Source organism: Leuciscus leuciscus (genome assembly GCF_965113295.1).
Source record: "Leuciscus leuciscus genome assembly, chromosome: 22".
In the NCBI taxonomy this organism is placed as follows: Eukaryota; Metazoa; Chordata; class Actinopteri; order Cypriniformes; family Leuciscidae; genus Leuciscus; species Leuciscus leuciscus.
In genome coordinates, this window is record NC_138746.1 from 4,380,494 (window position 1) to 4,402,437 (window position 21,944).

Here is a 21,944-nt window from a genome sequence, read left to right on the forward strand (position 1 = left end):
CTCTGTTAATGTATGTAACTGTAAACAAATCTTTTTTTTTGAAATTACTGTCATTCAACGAAAGTAAAAAAAAAAAAAAATTATATTCCAAAGATTGTTGTATGTTCCTAGTGACCAGCCTGACTTACTACAGGTGAAATTGTGCCAATACCTCCGTTGATGTATATCACGCAGTGTCACTCTCACCACCACCTGTGAACTACCAGCCGCATTGTAAGTCTGTCTCTACTGCAATGAACTAGGTGAATTTAACTACTAAATTTAAAAACGCATTACGGGGTAATGTGCCCAGAGGTAATAAAAGTGTGTGTTTGTGTGCATAGGTGAAAAATAAAATAAAGGGTATTTTCCCATACTCTACCTCAGCAGAGGCAAGTTAAGTTATATGGCAGCATTGTTTTGTGCAGATGCTGTTTGTATAGTAGGCTAGGTCTACACTAAAGAATCCTGTTCCCGGCCCGCCATGAAATAAAAAAAGGAAGAAGGTGATTGCGACGTGTTATCACACAATTCTGACTTTTTTTCCCATCTGCTGTTGCTTAATATCTCAATTCTGAGAAGAAGAAAAAAATTTATAATATAGAGGGTTTTCACTACACGTCATCAATCCGGAAGTCGGCCATTTTGGAGGCACTGAATGTAAACAATGCCACTGAACTGAACGGACTTGCAAATTTGGCTGATTATTGCTGCTGAAAAATGGTCGTGTTTTGGTCTGTACTAATCGGTCGCACCGAGAAAAAACATTTCGAGTTCTATAGACTGCCGAAAGTTAAAGAGAAGAGTGCAAAAAACCGATGAAAGATGGCGTTTGTGGTTGAGAGAGGCACAGCATCAGCCACATGTGTAAATGAAGCGTTGACTATGGCTAAAATGTTGACGTAAAGTAGTTCACTATGGTAGTTCAGTATTCACACTGTCAGTCCAAATCCGATTATCTTTGTATCCGATTGGAATATGATCTAAAATGATGTCCACACTGTGTATCGCAACTGTTCAGATCCGATTTGTGTGTCCACGCAGCTCTTTGACAATACGGCAATGATGTTGCGTTGAGGGGTTTGCATTTGCAATAGAAATGTCTTATTTAAATTTTACAACATGGAAATGTGTAGCCGCCACGCTGGACTACTGCGTCTTGAGCCTGCTGCAGAACTGTAGGAGGCTGGTATGCACAACCCTTTTTCCACGCCGGTTTCAAAATACGTTTCAAAAATAATAATTTTCTGCTCGTCCGGCACTTTGCAACAACACAGCCTTGTTTCGGCAGCGACTTTCAGCATGTTCCCTATAACAACGTCTGATGTTTACATTTTACGTGGCGTGAGAAAGTCACATAAACCACGCGAAATCCGATCAGAGCGTTCAGACTGAAGTGGATTTCCTGATATGTGATTTGAATAGGATTTCAAACCACATATGGATGTAGCTTGAAACGGATTTCATGTGCTTTTTTTGGACTAACAATCTGAATGTAGCCAATGTCGGGATTAGAAATAGAAGAAAGAATTGCAGTAAGGACTAGAGAAGCAAGCTTGTTCAGATCTTTACCACATATTAACTTAAGTGTCAAAATTTCGCGCTCTTTCCTGCTTACTAAGTCCTTCTCTATATGATTTCGCAGCTTCCATGTGTTTTTTCCGTGGTTTAGACATCATAAATTAGTGTAACAATGTGACATAAACAGTGCAATCCATGCCGTTGTTTACATCCGAGGACCTCCAATATGGCTGCGCATCTGGGTAACTGACCAAATCGTGACGTAGGTGCAAACCCTCTATTGTGAGGCAGTTAGCTGTCACACCTAAGAGTAAGAAAGAGAAGGGCTTTAAATTATATATTTCGAGGTACATCGACAACTTTGAGGGTGAGTATTCTCTCATATCATGCGAAATCTGACTTGCGAATCGGTTTCTAAAATCGTTGTCTCCGTTTCTGAGAAAATGAATTTTATGGAAGTTTTGCCGCTAGTACACTTCGCTATAGAACGTGCTATGTGGAAGTAAAGATGCTGGCTGAGATTCTACCGGAAATACGTCAGCAGCGTTCGTGCATAGAGTACGGTGGCCGAGAGAGCTCAACGCGCTGCAACTGAAGAAAACACATGCAAATAGAAAAACACCTGCAAATTAAGAAAACATCTTCATCAGTTTCACAACACATGTGTGCTCCAAATACTCACAACACAACCAAATACAGAAACGCGCTGCAAAAGTTCACAGCACAACCAAATACAGAAACGCGCTGCAAAAGTTCACAACACAACCAAATACAGAAACGCGCTGCAAATAGGACAGAACACAACGGAAATGTTTCCGGGGAAGCCAATAAGTGACGGACCCGACTGGGACGTGCTTACGGAGCTGTCTACTTTAATTTAATTTAATTTATTATTTTATTTTTGTTGCAAAACGTACAGAGATTACACGTTTATGACATACAACTTTGTATACAATATACAAAATGCATTTGTAATATGTTAAATGTCATAAGAATACTAATCAGAAAAGAACAAGCTGAAGACTAAAATAAATTAAAGAAAAAAAGATAGAGAAAAAGAACATGAGGGAAAGATATTAATATATACATCAGTTACATTGTACACATTCATGTTATGTTAAAATAAGTTTCATAAGAAATGTTAGAATGAAGGGTCCAAATCAAGAGGTCCAAATATGAGACGGCGCTGCGTTGTCATTGGAACATCCCAGGTGAAAATAATGAGGAAATTACATTGGCTTTCGTTGCTCCCTTCATCAAGTCCGTTCCAAACGGCTACATAATGGCACACAAGTGCCCCGCTCCCTCCAAAGTGCCCACGTCAAGGGCTCTGCCGTCTGCCCTTTTAAGGGAGTAACGTTAGGGCATAGGTAATGCTCACGAGCAATAAAAAACGTCCCAGCCGGGTCCGTCACTTATTGGGTTCCCCGGAAACATTTCCGTTGTGTTCTGTCCTATTTGCAGCGCGTTTCTGTATTTGGTTGTGTTGTGAACTTTTGCAGCGCGTTTCTGTATTTGGTTGTGTTGTGAGTATTTGGAGCACACATGTGTTGTGAAACTGATGAAGATGTTTTCTTAATTTGCAGGTGTTTTTCTATTTGCATGTGTTTTCTTCAGTTGCAGCGCGTTGAGCTCTCTCGGCCACCGTAATCGAGCCTATTTGAACGCAGCAATGGTGTTCTGTTGTTGCAGGCAGAATTGGGCACTGCCCCTTTAAGAGCAGCGCACTTTTTTCTGTTCAGTTTGAGCACTTCCTCCGAATCGCGCACACATAAATCTTTTCCATTTCTGTTGACCATTTGCGTTATTTTATTATCTCCAGTAACACGGTTGACAGACAGAAGTGACTGATACTAACTGGGCCAAGAGAGAGGTAGGCCTAATAATAAAAATGTATTTTGTGTGTATAGGTTAAAAAATGAAAGGTGTTTTTTCCCCACACTCTACCTTAGCAGTTTGTTATAGCTGTGTTGTTTTAATTGTTGTGTTGTAGGTCTACACAAAATACCTTTTACCACTACTGGGAGAACCTGACAAACACAGACAACACTGTGCATACCTAAAGTGGGTTCTCAACTTGTTTGTCAAGCTCTTGTGTTAGAGTGTTTTGAGAATTGAACAGCAGGTTTACAGTAGGGCAAATGTGTTTTTTGAATTTGAAATTTATATGTATAGTGCTTGTTGGGATGGTATGGTGCAGATAGTGAAACTTAATCTGTTTCTGAAACTTAGTGTTGCTTTCGTCAACGAAAATTATGACGAAATATTGTCGTCAACGAACCTTTATCACCTGACGAAAACGAGACGAGACGCAACGTAAATGCTGGTCATGTGACGATGACTAAAATAAATGTATAATGCAATATCGTTGACGAATAAAAACGAGACTAAATGTGGTTTAACAAAATAAAAACTATGCTAAAATGTCTCTTCATTTTCGTTGACCAAAACGAGACGAGACGAAATGTTATAACGTCACGACGAATGAGAGAGTTGTGCGTGAACCCGTTTATATAGCTACTGTCTATGGCGTGAACCCATAGCTTTGTCGGCTTTAAATTCTGGTTTGCGATCTGGTCACCCGATTATCAGCAAATTTAACAATATTATTCCATTAGTTATTCCATTAAAATGTCTCATTGATATATTTGACATTCATAATCGTCACCCTCTGGTTACATGAACGCGTCGCCACCGCATCAGCACAGAAAACATGGAGTTTATTTTAAAGAATAATCGCACAACCTATTCGATATTCTATAATTAAATAAACTAATCGAATATTCAAAAAACGTGACTCATCCCTGCATGGAATCTCTTTCTTTTCCCAAATCTTCACTCACGTCTCACCCATTTTCTAAGGGGATTATAAACGTTTCTTCATTGGTTCGCTTTAATAAGGCCTATTATATTCGTATTCTTTACTGTGGTAAAGTAGAAAATGCTGTAGGACAGATAGCCTACATTTGTACTTGCATGTCAAATTCTACAGTTTGTGCTTGTTATAGACATGGTAAGGCGCGTCAAGTTTAGTTGTAAAGCGCGTTTCACACGCGCGGGTGATTTTTTTGTTTCACTTTCTCTGGCAGCGCAATCTCAAACATAGCTTAAATATCTCGCCCTTGTGGAGGATAAAATTCGCTCTTCAGACCATTTTACATCAAGTTGAAAACATGAAGATATCAGAAAAGAGATCGATGGACTCTTTCCTGCTCGTGTCCCACATCCCTCTCAAAGCGCATTGTGGTAGGCTATATCACGCGTCTTTGTGTGGAAATATAAAACGAGTTTTTATTTTTTATTTTTTTAAACAACCCCCGCTGGTAGTTGGTCCATTACCAACAAACTGCCACCGACACAGCCCTAAATATAATAAGATAACCTTGTTTGAAATACTATATTGACTGGGTTAAATAGAATTGCATTACTAAATAAAATACAATTTTCATGGACTAAAACTAGACTAAAATGTCATCAGTTTTCATGGACTAAAACTAGACTAAAATGTCATCAGTTTTCGTCGACTAAAACTAGACTAAAATGTCATCAGTTTTCGTCGACTAAAACTAGACTAAAATGTCATCAGTTTTCGTCGACTAAAACTAGACTAGACTAAAAAGAGTATGAACGTGACTAAAACTAATAAAAACTAAAACGACAGCTTGACACAAAGACTAGACTAAAACTAAAAGTAAAACAGGCCGCCAAAAACAACACTACTGAAACTTAAGAAAAGTCCAGGAGCAGGAACTTTATTTTTACTTTCATTTTCATTTCATTCCCATTCTGATAAAAAATAATAATAAAAAAAATCCAAACTCCTGTTATTCTACAGTGAATTTTCCACTGGGTTTGAAAGCACCAAAAATGGCAGAATCTCTCTTTGATACTGAAAATCCTTTAAACTGCCCGATCTGTCTGAATCTGCTGAAGGATCCAGTGACTACATCTTGTGGGCACAGTTTCTGCATGGACTGTATTAAGAGCTGCTGGGACCAGGAGGTTCATAGAGGTGTTTACAGCTGTCCTACATGCAGGACAACATTCAACCAAAGACCAGCTCTCAGCAGAAGCACTGTGCTTGCTGATATTTTAGAGGGAATGAATAGGGAGGATCCAGCTGGACCTGGAGACGTGACGTGTGATGTTTGCAAAGGAAGAAAAGTAAAAGCCATCCATTCTTGTTTGGTTTGTATGGCTTCTTACTGCCAAACTCATGTTCGTCCTCATTATGAGTCTAAAGCTTTTAAAATACACAAGCTGGTCAAAGCTTCACCAAATCTACAGCATCAGATCTGCCCTCAACATCATAAAGCACTGGAGATTTACTGCTACCATGACCAGAAGTGTATTTGTGTTGTTTGTATGGGGAATCAGCACAGTGGACATAAAACAGTCTCAGCTGCAGCTGAAATGGCAAAAAAACAGGTACAGTAAGATCTCTCTCTCTCTCTCTCTCTCTCTCTGTGTGTAAATATGTGTATATACAACGTGCAAAAACAAAATAATGAACAGCAGATTTATAGACAAATAAACTGATTCCATAAAGAACGGAATTCTTATTGATTGTGAATTCATCCTCAGGAGGAACTGAAAATAAAAACGAGTATTTGCAGTCAGCAAGCCAATGACACAGACAAGGAGATTCGACAGTGTACGAAAAATTTGGACTCTCATAAGGTAATGCTCATTAAACCTAGAATACGGTAGTTTAGAAATTTGCATAAACGTATGTACACTGCATAGTTATGTTTGTATCGTGGGATCAGGCTGGATATTATTAAATGGCCATCAAGATCCAGTCAGATGATGTCATACCAGCAGTGGCTAAAGCTAACCAGCAAAACCTTGACCTCGTGACACAAACAAGCAGCAATGTTTTCTGTCTTTACACTTTTTAGGACAACCAATGAATGGCTTACCTTATAGTTTACTCTGCATACTGTACACTCGCCTAAAGGATTATTAGGAACACCATACTAATACTGTGTTTGACCCCCTTTCGCCTTCAGAACCGCCTTAATTCTACATGGCATTGATTCAACAAGGTGCTGAAAGCATTCTTTAGAAATGTTGGCCCATATTGATAGGATAGCATCTTGCAGTTGATGGAGATTTGTGGGATGCACATCCAGGGCACGAAGCTCCCGTTCCACCACATCCCAAAGATGCTCTATTGGGTTGAGATCTGGTGACTGTGGGGGCCATTTTAGTACAGTGAACTCATTGTCATGTTCAAGAAACCAATTTGAAATGATTCGAGCTTTGTGACATGGTGCATTATCCTGCTGGAAATAGCCATCAGAGGATGGGTACATGGTGGTCATAAAGGGATGGACATGGTCAGAAACAATGCTCAGGTAGGCCGTGGCATTTAAACGATGCCCAATTGACACTAAGGGGCCTAAAGTGTGCCAAGAAAACATCCCCCACACCATTACACCACCACCACCAGCCTGCACAGTGGTAACAAGGCATGATGGATCCATGTTCTCATTCTGTTTACGCCAAATTCTGACTCTACCATCTGAATGTCTCAACAGAAATCGAGACTTATCAGACCAGGCAACATTTTTCCAGTCTTCAACTGTCCAATTTTGGTGAGCTCGTGCAAATTGTAGCCTCTTTTTCCTATTTGTAGTGGAGATGAGTGGTACCCGGTGGGGTCTTCTGCTGTTGTAGCCCATCCGCCTCAAGGTTGTGCGTGTTGTGGCTTCACAAATGCTTTGCTGCATACCTCGGTTGTAACGAGTGGTTATTTCAGTCAAAGTTGCTCTTCAATCAGCTTGAATCAGTCGGCCCATTCTCCTCTGACCTCTAGCATCAACAAGGCATTTTCGCCCACAGGACTGCCGCATACTGGATGTTTTTCCCTTTTCACACCATTCTTTGTAAACCCTAGAAATGGTTGTGCGTGAAAATCCCAGTAACTGAGCAGATTGTGAAATACTCAGACCGGCCCGTCTGGCACCAACAACCATGCCACGCTCAAAATTGCTTAAATCACCTTTCTTTCCCATTCTGACATTCAGTTTGGAGTTCAGGAGATTGTCTTGACCAGGACCACACCCCTAAATGCATTGAAGCAACTGCCATGTGATTGGTTGATTAGATAATTGCATTAATGAGAAATTGAACAGGTGTTCCTAATAATCCTTTAGGTGAGTGTATATGATCTGTCATGTCAATGTGTCAGGAGTTTGACCAAGTTTTGTGTGTTGTGACAGCGCTCTGCACAGGCAGCAGTGGAGAACAGTGACCGAATCTTCACCAAGATCATCCGCTCCATTCAGAACATACGAGCCGAGGTGAGAGAGAAGATCAGAGCTCAGGAGAAAGAGGAAGTACAAGATGCGGAGAGTCACATACAGCTGCTGCGGGAGGAGATTGTTAAACTACTGAAGAAGAATTGTAAACAGGAGCTACTTTTACACACTGAGGATCACGTTTATTTCTTGCAGGTAAAGAAAAATATTTTGAATGAAATCTTGACAGTGTTTTTGATTCAGTGTTGATTCTTGTTTTAAAGTTATTGTTTTTTCGTCCAATTGCAGAATTACGCTTCCTGTTCTACATACACTCAGCGCACACTCTTACCCAGGAAGATTAATGACATCCATACATTTGAGAATGTAGAGAAATCTGTATCCAACCTGAAGATACAACTGAACAAACTCTGTGAAGAACACATGGGCAGAATATCAGAGACAGGTGAGATAACAATGTCAAGAACTATTCTGCTTTTTAAAAGTACTAAATTTGTACCCAACTTTTCATCTGTATCAAATCTACCGAGTGCCTCATACAATGTACTACAGTAAGCAACCAAAAAGTACAAGTACAGTGTGTTGTCTCAACTTAATCTATAAATAAATCTATATAATGGAACAGTTTGAGATGGAGTGCTTATTAGCTGCTAAATTCACCACAACATTAGAGTCAGAGACTGTATAATGTCCTGTTATAAAGATATAAATGAGAGAAAACACATCGCTGTGGGAATGTTGACTGAAAACTGTTCCTCAAATGTTGTATAACATTGTCATCTGACTGATGCAGCGAATTCCCACATAATGTAAGTGAATATTGTATATCTGTCTTCATAGTTGCTGATGTCCAAATATTTAAAAACAGGATCCAGAGCAGTAAGTACACTTTTTCTATTAGAAAAAAAACACACACATTTTCAAGGAATTCAAAGATGCTCACATTATACTTAGCAAATAACTGTCATGTTTGAGTTCTTTACTCACTGAAACATGTATATTTAATTTTTATTTTTTTAGATCAAGATTTCCCTCTGTTGCTGTCGGATATTGAGTCGTAAGTGTCATAAGTTTTAAACCACTCTTATCATACTTGCTAATCTTTTCTTTTTTTTTTTTAAATACTGATAGCAGTGGCTGATGTATTTATTAATCATAATCATATTTCCTGTCATCATGTATTATCACTTAGATCTCGTCTAAGACGTGTTCACTCTAACACACAGCCTTAATTGTTTTATTGCTTTAATAAAACAGCAATATGAGGAAATACACAAATGTTAAATAAATAATAATATTTTAATAATTACAGTAATCAATTCTTCCACCAAGTAATTTATTTCATTGGCATAATTGCATGCTGGAAATTAGTGCATTCATATAATATTAAATTGTTTTGTGGTTATGTGGTTAAGTTCAAACTTATTAAAGGCTTTGTGTTTCATTAACCCTTGAACGCCTGTTTGTCAGCTTTAATGTTTTTTAATCAGTTATTACATCTGTGCATATTTTCTGTAGTTGATTTAGAAACTTCTCTTTTCTATGTAAAAACTGATTTCTAAAAAAATATGACCTTGTATTAATATGACCTTGATTGCAGTGTTGAGGATACGGAATTGGAATTGGAACCGGAATTGGAATCGGAATCGGAATTGGAATCGGAATCGGAATCGGAATCAGAATCGGAAATGGAATGATAGACTGCATCTACCAAAGGACCTTGTTACTGAATGGGTAGATTGTTATATTAGCATAACACTTAAAACTATTGCTCAGGTACTCAGTAAATCTTTCTGTGTGATAATTATGAAAAACATTTGAACAAAACAATGGATTTTTTGGAATGGCTCATTGACCAATTTAACCCTGTTATGTTTGGAGGTGCCATACAAAATATTGTCAAATTCCAGCACTAGGTGGTGCTATAACAGTAATGTTCTCATAGTTCTGCAACCATTTGATGATGGAAAGTTGAAATTCAGCCTGTTTTTTCTTTGTTATTCATGTGTTAACACAAACTTATTTGTCCAGAGATCATCTGCACAAATCAACAAAAAATTAAATGCTCAACTTTCAACTGCTAGGCAATTTCAATATTAAGATAATAATGATATTATAATTATATTTAAGTTGAGGATAACACAAATATAATTATAAGATAATATAAATATATCATATTTGTTTTAGTGTCTTCTTTTTCTTTTTTTTTTTTTTTTTTTAAAGGAATGTATATATATATTTTTTACTTTAACTCAGTAACTATGGTTGAAATATATAGATTGTTGCTCTCAAGTGTCAAGTCACATAATTTCCATTTTTGCCTTTGGAAAATTAAAAATATCTTCGTAACAATCGGACTGTTCAGCTTTTTTTTCTTGCATATTTGAATGAACTTCACTTTGGTAAATCATGTTCAATAATTCCACTCAAACATTAAAAACCCATAAAAATGCAGTAACTAACCTGACCCATCAAGAGCAGCAGGGCAACACTCTCTGAGGACACGCTAGTGTGATCACAAAACCATTTGAACTCCATTCACTGCTGTATTAGTGCTAATAAAATACAATTCAATATAAAGAACAAGCTACTCCATATTCACAGATTTAGAGAAAGTGATATATTTAATGTCTGTTGTGTTGGTGTCGTAATCTGAACGCAAGGGTAAAACACTTTTAGGTTCTTTCATCCTACAGGATCTTAAACTGATAGTTCAACCAAAAATGAAAATTCTGTCATCATTTACTCACCCTCATATTGTTCCAAACCTGTATGAGTTTCTTTCTTCTGTTGAAGATATGTGGATGATATTTTAAAGAATGTTGGTAACCAGACAGTTGACAGGTTTGGAACAACTTGAGGATGAGTACATGATGACAGAATTTTCATTTTGGGAGAACTATCCCTTTAAGTGGGACAAACTTCCACTTAATTACCCGGGAATATCAACATTCAATTCATTTTAACTGTCATTACGGAAAAAAAACTCCACAATATTAATAGTATTACATCCGCAGGAAGCATCAGGTGTAGAAAAGCCTTATGAGTTATTAACTTGTACACCTTCTAGAACTTTCAGCATCTGAGGTTTGTACCTGCTGCTTTTGGTCTATTTTGTGGAGTGTTTATTTGATTTAGAGAAGAGAAGAAATCCTGATGGAATGAGCCATGGAGAAAATGCACCAATCTTGATCAAAACACATGATTTTTTCAGTCAAAAAAAATCAGTGTTTAAAAGCTTGTAAAAGATATGCTATCATCATTTATAGTAAATTCTAACGTTCTCATGTCATTCCAAACTTGTCTGACTTGTGTTCTTCTGTGGATCTCAAGAGCTGATATTCTGAAGAATGCTGGACTTTATTGACTTCGACAGAAAAAAAACGACCTTGTACACACACACACACACACACACACACACACACACACACACACACACACACACACACACACACACACACACACACACACACACAAAAAGTTGCAACTTGGATGTTTAAGTCATTTAAACTTAAATTACATTAAACTAACTTAAAAAACGAGTTAATGTTGTATGACTTATTAAAGTTCAAAATTGCTTATTTTAATGTTAAAGCATTGTAAAAACATGTTGTCAAATAAAAAAAAATTATATATTTTTGTTCCACAGAAGTATAAATGCATACAATATGAGGGAAATCATTTAATTCGCCCAAAAATGGGTAAATTATACCTTTAATAATGTGATGGCATGTAATACTTTGACATTTCTGTCTTTCAGTTTCTTCGTGTGAATTAACATTATTATTATTTTCGTCTGAAAGATCTTGAATGTCAGTCAGCTCAATGTGCATCGCAATTCTTTGTTGAATTCAAAACATGTTCTTTGTGATAATGAAGGTGTTTGATATTGTTTTTAATAAAATAAAATAAAATCATTTCAGAAAAACAAACACAAACAAGGGGGGTCAAACATTTATTTGGCCTAATCGTACAACATCTTATTAACACTTGGAAATGTTAGCAAAATAAAGAGTCAGAAAATGTATGTACAGAGACTTAACAGAACAAAAATATATATTTGATAAAAGCAGTGGTTTAATTCCCCTTTGTCCTAAACTTTGAAATGTGTAGCTAGATCTGATTAAAACATCATTAAAAACAGACTAAGACTAAAACCTATATTCACTCGCCCAGATCTTCTGACACCCTACAGTCTTCAGGGCTAAAAATTGGAATGTAGAGCTATTTAAACACTTTTTAAAAAGATTTTTTTTGTAGTTTTTTTTTTTTTTTTACATTGTCCTTTAACCAACTCCTAAGAGGACAATTTGTCACTTCACTCATCAGCCCTGAAAAATCAAGGATCGGATGAAGTTTAAAAGAGAAAAATGACTGAAAAGTTTGTGAACAGGGAGCCACGCTCTTCCATCCGCTGCTTTTCCTCTGAGGCGGTAAATCCATCAGTCATCAATCCATACACAGAGCATTACAGGCCCCATTCCCAACAACGCTCTTGACGTGCGGGACCCATGGACTGACTCGGGTCAGGAACACACCACTGAATAGTGACCGTTATCAGCAAAGGTGGTAAAAGAACTTGGATTCTCTGTAGTATTGCTGTAACTGTAAGATTGTGGCTCAAGTCTCATATATTTATATATATTTATATATATATTTATATATTTCAATCTCAAAAAAAAAGAAAAAAAAAAAGGATAAAGATAAACAGTCTAGGTTGCCACAGAGAAGTGAGGTCACTCTGTAGCCGGCTCCGGGTCCGAGGTTGTGGTGGGCGTGGTCTCTTCAGCAGGGGCGGGGCTATCCTCAGATTTTGTAGTCTCCTCTGTGGGCGCGGCTTCTGTTTCCTGGGCGGGCTCTTCTGCTTTAGGCTCCTCCTCTACTTTAGGCTCTGCCTCTGGCTTTGGCTCCGCCTCCACCTCAGGTGCCGTTGTCTCATTGGTCACCTCCTCCGCTGGCTCCTCTTCTTTGGTTTCAGTGGCAGCCTGGCCGTTCTCCTCGAGTTTGTCTTCGGTTGTGGGCGTGGCAGCGGTCGCGGTCTCTGGTGCCTCCTCGCTTCCCTTTTTGTTTTTCTTCAGGGAAATGCCTTTGAATTTGAAGGAGTTCTTCAGTGAGAATTTCTTCTTCTTCTTGGTTTCCTTTGGCGCTTCCCCGTCGGATTTGGTGGCGTCTCCCTCGGTAGCAGGCGCGGCTTCAATGCCGTCTCCCGCCTCCGTTTTTTCGACCTCCTCCTCCTTGGAAACCTCCGCGGTTCCGTTTCCATCTGCGGCCACGGCTTCTCCATCTGGCTTGGTGGAAACGTCGCCGTTGGTTTTCACATGGCCATTTTCCTGAAGAGATAAGCAGAAACAGGGTAGATAAGCCAAATGCATCTTGGCACACACACACAGAGACAGAAAAAAGCAGAGGGGTTATGCTGGCAAATGCTTGTTTTTATAGTTATAGTAAATATGAAATGCTTGCCTTATAGTATAGTTTATAGCACAGTTTTTTTCAAGCATTTCATTTAACCTGTAGTGATACCACTCATTTTTATTTTGCCAATACCAAGTACTTACAAAGCATAGCTTATAATGTGGTTGTGTATGTGTGTGTGTGTATATATATATATATATATATATATATATATAGCCTATATATATATATATATATATATATACATACACACACACTTCTATTAATATTTATAAATAAAACACTTCAATATAGAATTAGACCTCGCAATATACTGATACTCGCAGTATCAGAAGAATTGAGATTTCAAGATCAATCTGCCCATCACAAACCCCTAAAATACCTCAAATAGATATTAATTACAGCATGTTAGTGAATTCCTAGAAAATACTATTTTTCAGGCAGAAAAGAATGTGTAGGACTGCTGCATTACATTAAAAACCGAAGCAACACCCATTTTAACCCAAAAGCAGAAGCACATCGTGTAATTACACGCTGCGTGCACCAGGGGCAGTGTTGTTCCACTAATTATCATCCACAGCTCAGAAAACCAGCCACTGCCAGACAGAACAAAGAAAAGGGAGACAGCAACCTAAGATGGCATTTAAAACAATATCTGACTCTAAAACACCTCCTTTTTTCTTACATTTACTGGAAATCGGACAACTAGCCATTCAGGTGATGTATCAACCGAGCACTATAGCTCTGAGATACGGTCACTATCTCGTTTCAAGTATTGGGGTCTTTAAATCACATGCATAAAGATGCATGTGAAATAATACATTTAGTTAATTAATAAAGAGAAGAGCTCTCTCATTACCTATGGAGGGGGAAGGGTGCATATGCATTAAGGGGGGGTGGGTAGAATGAGTACTAATGAAGTACCAGAGGAATGGTCCATGCATTCACACACACACATGCATTGCATTGTTTGCAGATCAGCAGAAGCGCTCTGCATCATTTGCATGCAGCTCTGCAACCTTTTGTTCTCAATTCGGGTTACTGCCAGTTTCAGCGCCAGCACACGACCACAGAGTCTGCCTGATAACTAACTAAAGCAACTAAAATATGGGCTCAGAAAACACGATCCTTAAAAACAAATCAAAGAGAGAGAGAGAGAGAGTTTAAATACAGATTTTCTACCCTAAACTCACAAAATTACAAAAGCCATCTACACAAAATCTTCTTTCGGAACTGAGATGATAGCTTATTGTTGCCAAACCGATTGGATTATCCAAAAATGTACCACAAATTCCAATATTCATTTGTTAAAAACTAATTGTTAGATAAATGGGATCAATAAAAGGGTAAAAATCATTGATAAGATGCCATTCAAATGTATCAGAAAGCTGGTAGTTCAGTCATAAAAGTGCTTGGAATAGATCCTCACCTGACCATTGGCTTTATCAGCCACGGCTTTTCCGTCCACTGTCGCTTCACCTTTAGTCAACTGAGCTCCCATCCTCCTTTGTGTCTTCTCCAAAGAGATAAAAATGAAAATAAAGGCAGAAAAAAAAAACCTGAGGGTCCTTAAATTCAAACCCACACGGCAGAGACGGCGAGCGAGCGCGTAGATTCCTGGTGTGTGTTTTAAACTGCTGTGCTCAGCAGACAGAAATAAAGGCTGGTTTCTGGTAGTAAATCCACACGGCTCTGCGGGGAGAGCAAACTAAGAGTTTCACAGCTACAAGTGTGAGTATTTGTCTGTGTGACTCCACCCAGAAGCTACGCTGCCCAATCTGCACCAGAGGGCTGGAGCTTCATCTGCCCCATTCAAACACACTCCTGTAGATTACTGGAGCTTCAGAAAGACTCCACTGGATGGATGCACTACTGTTATTAGGAGATTTATTGGGCATTTTATAATTATTTGAACAGTAGTATTCACCGCCTCATCATATGTCTAAAAGATAATGAGATATAAAACAGTATTACATGAAGCGAACATAGGAATTAAATTATTTCATTACTTAATAAGATGTCATTTGTCATGTTGCATTAACTTACATGAAAAATAGGCAATTTATTAATATTCAAGATGTTTCTTTATTTTTACTTTTGTTTAAATGTATTAAACTAAACATGATTTTTTGATCATTTTGTTTTAATCATTAATGAATTTATCTTTTTCTTTCTTTCTATTATATTTTCATCCTACTGAAAAGCCAGTCCTGTGATGACATCATTTTGGAGGGAAAGCAACAGCACCAACATCAGTGAGTATTAGCAATGGAATGAATGTTCTCTTAGTTAGTTGGTTTGCAAAAACACGCCGACCTGTAAAATGAAAGTACGTTTGGTTTGATAATATCAGCACTGAGCAATGGCTAATGTTAGCTCTTCTGTTCTGGTCCTTTTCTTGCCGTTGTGTAAATAATCAAGCTGTAACTGTAGTTTGACCACAGCATATTTTCGAATGTCTACTCAATACGTTTATAGAAATTCTTTGTCAAGGCATATCAGGAGTGAGCCATTTTTATTTTTTATTTATTTTTTGTGGTTTTATTCATTCACACCTCCACCAGGTTACAGCCCATATTTGTGTGATATTATTATGACCTCACACGTGTGATTTGAAAACCCTTTCCAGTGAACTCTATAGATAAGTGCATGGCAGCTTTTGTTTTTACCCCTGCAGTTGTGTAGCAACAGATACAAATACATGGACATCAGATGTTTTACTGATGGTCAGCAAAACAGATTACATTCGAGAAGCATTTTTCCGACAAAATGAGCGAATAAGCCTTGAACCCACAAACATGTTGCATTTGAAGCGTATGTAAATAGGAATAAAATAGTAAACCGCCACTGCTGTATCATATTTGATACGCAAAGACCTCTAAATTATCAACATGATCTAAACATGAAAAACCTGTTCATGCAAAACACAATCATGCCTTCTGTGTCTGATTGATACTTGATACTTTTTTAGCAAGTAAAAGGCCTTTTTGTGTAATTCTAGAAATGTCCACCTTCAGGTCATGGTTTATGTGTCTTTTTTACTGTGAAATTTTTAATGAAGTAAATGTAAGAATAACTTTTATGTTATCAGAAACAGAAAGAGCTTTATTGCCAATATGCTTACACATACAAGGAGTTTGATTAAAAATAAATATTAAAAAAATACACAATATAGACAATACACAATATATTACTAATATTTCAAGGTGAACATTTACTGGACAGAAGCAACTTTACTTGATTATCCAAACTTTTTTTTATTTATATATTTTTTATATATAATGTTAAAATGTATCAAATATGATCCATTAGGCTTTTAAGGAACGATTATTCATTCATCTCTCAATCATCATTGTATCGCATTTTATGTTTTGCCCCCCAAAATAAAAACTACAGAGATTTGATAATAAAACTAAGCATTTAAATATCTTACTAAGATATAGATATAGTCTTAATAAGATATAGAAATGGCAGATATGACAACTGATATATGCATTTTATATAGGTAGTCTGCGAAACGGTTATAAAGATCTCATTGATTTACATTACAAGCAATCAGAATTTCATCTTACTTTTTGGCCATATAAATATCAGAAACTACACCAAATTGCATATTTTGGCTCATTTTGGGCCTCCTGAAGTGTGAGATCCATACTCTCACTATATCATACTATATGAGCCATAAATGCTGGATGTATCAAATATGACACCGAACAAAAAACACATATTAAGTACTGTACTTCTGTAAATGCTTTATTATGCATGCACTTTTTTTGTCTGTGGGAAACAAAATAATTTTCTGTGCTAATCGATATTGTGGCACAGACCCGGAACCCGGAACAGAAGCGCTGGAATGCCACATGGTTCTGATGCCCCACCCACTGCAGTGATGATGACACTCAGCGCCCCTGACCCCCCGCCTCCGGTATGTGTGGAATGTGTTCGCCACCCAAAGATCCCTGCTGTCATTCAGCACAACAGCGTCTGCACGCAGGGAAATGAGCCCCCGGGGCTGCTGGGTAATTCACCCCACGGCCTGATGGGTCGACAGGGAAACTGAGGGGGTGGAGGTGGAACAAAATCCTCAAGAAAATTACATGGAAATTTTGTAGAAAAAGACTGGAACTTACATGGAACATAAAAACACAACGACATTTGGGTGTTGAGAAATTCGACCCATCCAGTAGCCGTGAGATAATAAGGAGGAAGTGCAAAAGATACCTTACTGTTCAAAAGTTTGTGACAGTAGTGATAGATTTATTTTTGTTTCTGGCAGAACTAATACAGTTTTGTAACTAAATCTATTCTTTAATTTTAGACATGGCAAATGTTGACAGATTCTTCCCACTCAAGCGTGACTACAAGAAGCTCTGTGTGTGTGTGCGTGTGTGTGTGTGTGTGTGTGTGTGTGTGTGTGTGTGTGTGTGTGTGTGTGTGTGCGTGTGTGTGTGGACTTTTCTTAAGAAAAGAGTTGGAATTAGAATAGATGGATGGAGGGGGAGGGACAGACACTTTAGAGAGAGAAATGGAGTGTGTGTGTCCACAAAGATGGCAATATCCAAAACCCTTGTCCTTCTTCGAAAACCGCTTATAAATTATATTTGATGGTGTTTTTTGAAAATGTATAAATGCAGAAAGTTTTCTATGATGTATAGGTTTAGGGGCTAGGAGAGACAGTTTGTATAGTATAAAAAACATTATGTTTATGGAAAGTCCTCATATAACATGGAAACTTAATATGTGTGTGTGTGTGTGTGTGTGTGTGTGTGTGTGTGTGTGTGTGTGTGTGTGTGTGTGTGTGTGTGTGTGTGTGTGTGTGCGAGAGAGAGAGAGAAACAGCTGTAGTATAGATGTGTGTAGTGTAGAGCTGTAGTGTTAGTGGGTCAGTGTGCCAACTGCAGTCTAATCATCTACATCTACTCTCTATCACAAACACTTCACTCACTCTTCTTTAAGTAATATGCAAAGGGATCCAAAAATTCTGAGGCAACTATCAAAATATTTGCAGCACATTTTGACGTACTCTGGATCAAACATACTTTGATCAAACATACTCTGAAGAAGGTGCCATGTATCAGCCAACGTATCACCAACACACACAGCAAGACTTGTGACCGAATGGTCTGATGAACATGAAAGTGAAGTTGAACATCCCCCATAGCTTGTACAGTCACCAGATCTGAAAAGTTTTGGACATTGGAGTGTGAAGGAGCGAGTCAGAAAACATTTTCCTCCACCAGCATCACATCGTGACCTGGCCAAAATCTCTTAAAATCAGAAGGACTTGTATCTGCCATTCCCACGATGAACTGATGCTGTATTGGCTGCAAAAGTATATTAGATTGTGTGTGTTTTTTGCTTCAATGATCACTTATTTATTTGATTAATCCCCTTGAGATGTGCAGAATCAGTTAAATATTGGGTGAAGTCAGTCACATGTTTGGTTGAATATATAACGATTTTGAATGTTGATTTTCACATATCGTGTCTGATGATGTTCTCTTACAGTTATGCCTACAGCAAAACTGAAAGTGTGTGTTTGTGTGAGTTTTGCAGACTGACAGCCGAAAGCTTAACTGCTTTACAGTCACACCCACCTCGGCCATAACAGCGCCATAATCTCTCACTATCTCACTTCTCTTTCTCTCTCAGTCAAATTCAAAGTACTTTAGGGTGTGTTTACATATAATATTGGCACAATTGCATCTTCCATTGGCTGGACAATCAGATAGTCCCGTCCTCAAACGCCCACTATTGAGCCAATGTTTCTGTGTCAGTCTGGTCAATTTTCAGGGTCAGTCTTTAAATTGATTATTTTTTATTTTTCTCTGTGTTTTTGATAAGATTCGTTTCTGTTTTACATTTCAGTTTTAAACCATTTGAAGTGTGTGTGTGTGTGTGTGTGTGTGTGTGTGTGTGTGTGTGTGTGGAGACAGTATTGCAGTGTCTTTTGAATCCGTTATTGGGTTACTGCACTGTTGTTTTAGAGAGAGAGTCTATTTAGAAGCTTACAAACAATCTTTCTCTTAAACACACACACACACTCACAGACTGTCAGAAAACCTCTGTCGAGAGGGAAGCGCTCGCTCTTTCCCAGACTTCTTCATCTCATTATTATTCTGTTCCAGTTTCAGGTTTTCACTGATCTTCTGCTGCTGTCAGGTTGCCATAGCGCTGTGTTTCGGTTAGCGTGTACGACGGCGTGACCCATTTTTCACCCCCCCATCATCCCTCGCCCTCAATAACCCCTCTTTCCCCTCCTCCATCACAGAAACCCTCCACAGGCCTGTTTTCCTCATTCACCACTTGGACTCACTTTTCTTTTCACCAAATGGCTGAGATCTTACATATGCTATTTATTCTGTTCTTTCGTTTTTTTATTTTTATTAATGTTGATATTGTTTGAGTAAAAATGATCTCTTAAATAGCTCTTTTGACTAAAAAATTTTAACGAGTTTAATCCCATTATCTCCATTGAGAAATAGATTTTAAACATATAAACCTTTAAATACTAGATTGTTAGGATCTCTGTGTAATTTCAACTTTTATTCGTTTTAAAATTTTTTTTTTTTATGTTTGTGTTTTAATGTTTTAAATGTGAATTCAAGGTTCAGCAATTGAAAAACAACACTCTAATGGCGCTTTTCCACTGCATGGTACGGTACGGCTCGGTTCGGTACGGCTCACTTATGGCGCATTTCCACTGCATGGTACGGTACGGTACGGCTCGCTTCGGCTCGCTTTAAATGGTACCACCTCGGTTGAGGTTCCAAGCGTACCGTACCGATACTAAAATGTGACGTGCAAACACTGCAGATCACTGATTGGTCAGACAGAATCATCACTACCAGCGTCATTGTATTTACGACACGAGACACTAAACCCGCTAGATTTAAATAGCCAGTAGACAACAGCCAAAAATGCAACCTGTTTTAAAAGTATTTGCTTCAAAAATGCTTTAAAAAAAAAGAAATGGCTGAATCGTGGTCAGTGAACGAGGTGCAGACGTTCCTCTCGTTGATTGCCGAGGAGCGGATGGGGAAACACGGAATGAAAAATTAGTATTTAATATGATGATGTCATGGCAGTAGAGACGGCAACTATAATGATCAGTCCCACCCACTTTGAAGCGGTACTACTCTGCAGTGGAAAAGCAACCGAGCTAAAGCGAACCGTGCCGTACCGAGCCGAGTTGTACCACGCAGTGGAAAAGCGAAGCGAGTCGAACCGTACCGAGCCGTACCGAGCCGTACCATGCAGTGGAAAAGCGCCATAAGTCTCAGAAGAGATAGACCATACTCATAATCATATGTTTGCAAATATCTTCTGAATAATTTGCAATCAAATACAATCAGACAATAGTTTTATTGCATCCTCATTTATATTTTGTTTGCTATACATCTTTGGAAAAATACAATAATACTTTCTTGTCTTGTAAATCCATAATTTTCAGGTTTTCAAAAATTACAATAAAAGTTTATAATTTCATCTCAAAGCTGGTTGGTTGGGTTCATGCAGTTTGGGTGAAGAATTATTTTAATTGTTATGGAGAAAATGAATGGGACACATGAATAATGACTTCTTGAAAATCTTGAAGTATAATGCACAAGTCGTATTAACCACATTTATGATGCCTCTATTTTGTTTTGCTTCCTTTTAGGAGCTTGAAAGTCTCCATCCGTTGCAATTTTATGGGAAAGAGCAACCAGCACAATTATTTAAAATCCTAAGGATAAGACAGAAGATAGAAAGTCATACAGCTTTCGAATGGCATGATGGTGAGTAAATTACAGATTTTTTTTTAAAATATATTGATGCAAATTAGGATGAATTTTGATGCCATGCTGACTTTGTACTTAAGAAGCTTGTTTCTGCTACAGAATAAAATAAATAAAAAAGGTAATTTATATCTCACAATTCTGACTTTTTTTCCCGCAATTGCAAGTTTGTTTCGCAATTCTGACTTTATAATTTGCAATTGCGAGTTTATATCATACCTCTGATAAAAAAAGTTAGAAAAAGTCATAATTGTGTGATATAAACTTGCAATAGCAAGAAAAAAAGAAAGAATTGTGAGATATTTAACTAACTTACAATTGCGACAAAAAAAGTCATAATTGTGTGCTAAACTTGCAATTGCGAAAAAAAAGTCAGAATTGCAAGATATAAACTCACAATTTATTTGTGAGTTTATGTGAGGTATAAACTTGCAGACTCGTAAAAAAAGTCTGAATTGTGAGACATTAACTTGCAATTGCAAGCAAAAGTCATAATCGGGAGATATAAACTTGCAAATCTGAGAAAAAAGTAAAAACTATAAATTATAAACTCCAAATTGTGAGAAAAAAGTCACAGGTACCTTTTAATTTTTTTTCTCTGGGGGAAACAAGCTTCCATATTAAACCAAAGAGTTTGTACTGTACAGTATCAAATCAGTCTTGTAGAAACACAGACAGATCTGTGTGTGTATGTGTGTGTGTGTGTGTGTGTGTGTGTGTGTGTGTGTGTGTGTGTGTGTGTTTAACAATCTGATTATGATTTCATTTCATAAGACATTCACGCAAATGAACCAAAATAAGAGCCGACATGATTTATAAATCAGGAGCATAATCACAGGATTTACATGACTGGATTACACACACACACACACACACACACACACACACACACACACACACAAACACACAAACACACACACACACACACACACACACACACACACACACACACACACAAACACAAACACACACACACACACACACA

General features: G+C 37.8%; 2 protein-coding genes across 2 annotated transcripts in view; one reads left to right on the plus strand and one right to left on the minus strand.

Annotated features, from left to right (window-relative positions):
* The first annotated feature begins 1,079 nt into the window (after window positions 1-1,079).
* LOC309486191 (E3 ubiquitin/ISG15 ligase TRIM25-like) overlaps window positions 1,080-21,944 on the plus strand; it is a 42,216-nt gene continuing 21,351 nt past the window's right edge. Inside the window, exons 1-11 of the mRNA XM_082153432.1 lie at window positions 1,080-3,373; window positions 3,494-3,733; window positions 5,232-5,928; window positions 6,085-6,180; window positions 7,728-7,961; window positions 8,055-8,211; window positions 8,607-8,645; window positions 8,787-8,823; window positions 9,367-9,499; window positions 15,380-15,436; window positions 20,842-20,959. Of these exons, the coding sequence (XP_082009558.1) occupies window positions 5,368-5,928; window positions 6,085-6,180; window positions 7,728-7,961; window positions 8,055-8,211; window positions 8,607-8,645; window positions 8,787-8,823; window positions 9,367-9,463 (1,221 nt within the window). The 5' untranslated portion in view covers window positions 1,080-3,373; window positions 3,494-3,733; window positions 5,232-5,367 and the 3' untranslated portion in view covers window positions 9,464-9,499; window positions 15,380-15,436; window positions 20,842-20,959. The remainder of the gene's footprint in view (window positions 3,374-3,493; window positions 3,734-5,231; window positions 5,929-6,084; window positions 6,181-7,727; window positions 7,962-8,054; window positions 8,212-8,606; window positions 8,646-8,786; window positions 8,824-9,366; window positions 9,500-15,379; window positions 15,437-20,841; window positions 20,960-21,944) is intronic.
* Window positions 11,705-14,895, minus strand: marcksl1a (MARCKS-like 1a). The gene is made up of 2 exons (XM_082153504.1): window positions 14,611-14,895; window positions 11,705-13,096 (listed from the first exon to the last, which is right to left on the minus strand). Exons 1-2 carry the CDS (start codon window positions 14,680-14,682, stop codon window positions 12,503-12,505), a joined length of 666 nt encoding a protein of 221 aa, XP_082009630.1. The 5' UTR covers window positions 14,683-14,895; the 3' UTR covers window positions 11,705-12,502.

Coding starts and splice junctions, on each gene's coding strand:
- marcksl1a (XM_082153504.1), bottom strand. CDS start 14,682: ATGGGAGCTCAGTTGACTAAAGGTGAAGCGACAGTGGACGGAAAAGCC. Junction 13,097..14,610: donor CTGATAAAGCCAATGGTCAG/GTGAGGATCTAT, acceptor TTATCTCTTCAG/GAAAATGGCCATGTGAAAAC.